Here is a 1513-nt window from a genome sequence, read left to right as displayed (position 1 = left end):
TGCTGAGGGAGCGGGCACTGTCGGAGGGTCAGTGCTGAGGGAGCGGGCACTGTCGGAGGGTCAGTGCTGAGGGAGCGGGCACTGTCGGAGGGTCAGTGCTGAGGGAGCGGGGCACTGTCGGAGACAGGATTATGTGACCGGAGACTCTATGAGGACGAGTTGGGGGATTGCAAGGAGGTGAACTTGTTTTTTTCTCTATTGCCTGGTGTTGCTTTCTCCCCGATGACAGGTTGAAAACATTGGCCAACAGTCCCTCCCTGTCAATATCACCTTGGTGATTCCGATGAGAATTGCACCGGGATTGAGCTGGGACCGTGTGACGCTGAACACCACCACTGGAAACGACCAAGTAGGCAACAGCGATCATAACTTTGTCCGTTCTGCCTCCGCTGCACTTGAGCTCTCACTGACCTCTCTGTGCTCGGCCACACCGAGGCCAAGGTCAAGGGAGGCTGAGGCTCTCGCAAAACTCCTTTCGGGCCCCCCACTCTCCAGCCCTTTTTCTTTTTTTTGGTCGCCTCTTTTTACCCCTTCTTTGGTCGCGCCGATGTTTGCAGCTTCCTGCTCCCAGACGGGGCCCTGCTGCGAACGCTGACTCTGACCTCTGTTCGGCGAGGTGGCCAGCAAATGCAGCCCGCGCGACACGGGGCCGGGCGTAAATCCCCCGCTGTCGCACTTTTTTGCAAAGAGAAAACGTCCCAGCTCCAGGCAAGACCTAGGTCCAAGTGACCGGCTGCCACTTCAGACGTGCCACGGTTCACAGCAGAGAGTCGGCCTCCACGCCAGCTTTGCTCCTCCTCTCCCTGCTCAAGGCAATTTCGCTTTCGGTCATATCTTAGGACACGGTCGCCGTTTCTAACCCTCGAGGCCTGGCATTTTGGGAGGAATGGGTGAAGCTCGGCGACCTTCTGCTGGGCTCCCTCTCACCCAGGAGCAAACATTAGACCTTCAGCTGACCTGCTCTGCAAATCCCACAAAAATTTTGCGGCTGCTCAGCTCCACGTGTCCCGGCCTTTTCCGCCTGTAACTCTCAATTCCCTCCCAGATTTTTTTTTAAAAACAAAAAATCACAGCTGTCTGTCTCAGCGTCTGGCTGAGTGACCCAGGCTCGGCAAGTTTCTGCGGTAGAGTATTCCAGGGGCTCACTCCCCTTGGACACAAGAAATTCCTCCTCATCTCTCTCCTCAATTAGGGGCGACTCCTCATTCTGAGATGCTGCCCATCTGGTCCCCTGGGAGGGGAGAAACGATCTTGTCCCTGCCCCAGTTATTATTACCTTCCCGTTGGGGCAGAAGGTACAAACTTTAAACGCACGCACCAACAGATTGAAGAACAGCTTCTAACCCCGCTGTTATTAAGATTTCCAACAGAAATTTTTAAACGGGGTGCCGACCTGGCTCTGATGCATTCCCCGATCCGTTCTATCACCCGGGTGATCTGCATGCAAAACAAAACTTTTCACTGTACCTAGCGACAATAAGAAATCCAATCAGATCAAACCAAGCCTCCCCCC

At 54.7% G+C, this 1513-nt stretch overlaps 1 protein-coding gene across 1 annotated transcript in view; it reads left to right on the top strand.

Moving 5' to 3' along the window:
- Window positions 1-130: 130 nt before the first annotated feature.
- The window catches only part of LOC125481815 (integrin alpha-X-like), a gene marked incomplete at its 3' end in the record, with an annotated part of 3517 nt that continues 2134 nt past the window's right edge, over window positions 131-1513 (top strand). Inside the window, exon 1 of the mRNA XM_048593730.1 lies at window positions 131-349. Within this exon, the coding sequence (XP_048449687.1) occupies window positions 284-349 (66 nt within the window). The remainder of the gene's footprint in view (window positions 350-1513) is intronic.

Source organism: Rhincodon typus, unplaced genomic scaffold, assembly GCF_021869965.1.
Source record: "Rhincodon typus isolate 14 unplaced genomic scaffold, sRhiTyp1.1 hic_rhity00003696, whole genome shotgun sequence".
NCBI lineage: Eukaryota > Metazoa > Chordata > Chondrichthyes > Orectolobiformes > Rhincodontidae > Rhincodon > Rhincodon typus.
Note: the sequence above shows the minus strand (reverse complement) of the source record. Positions and strands in the feature narration are given on the sequence as shown.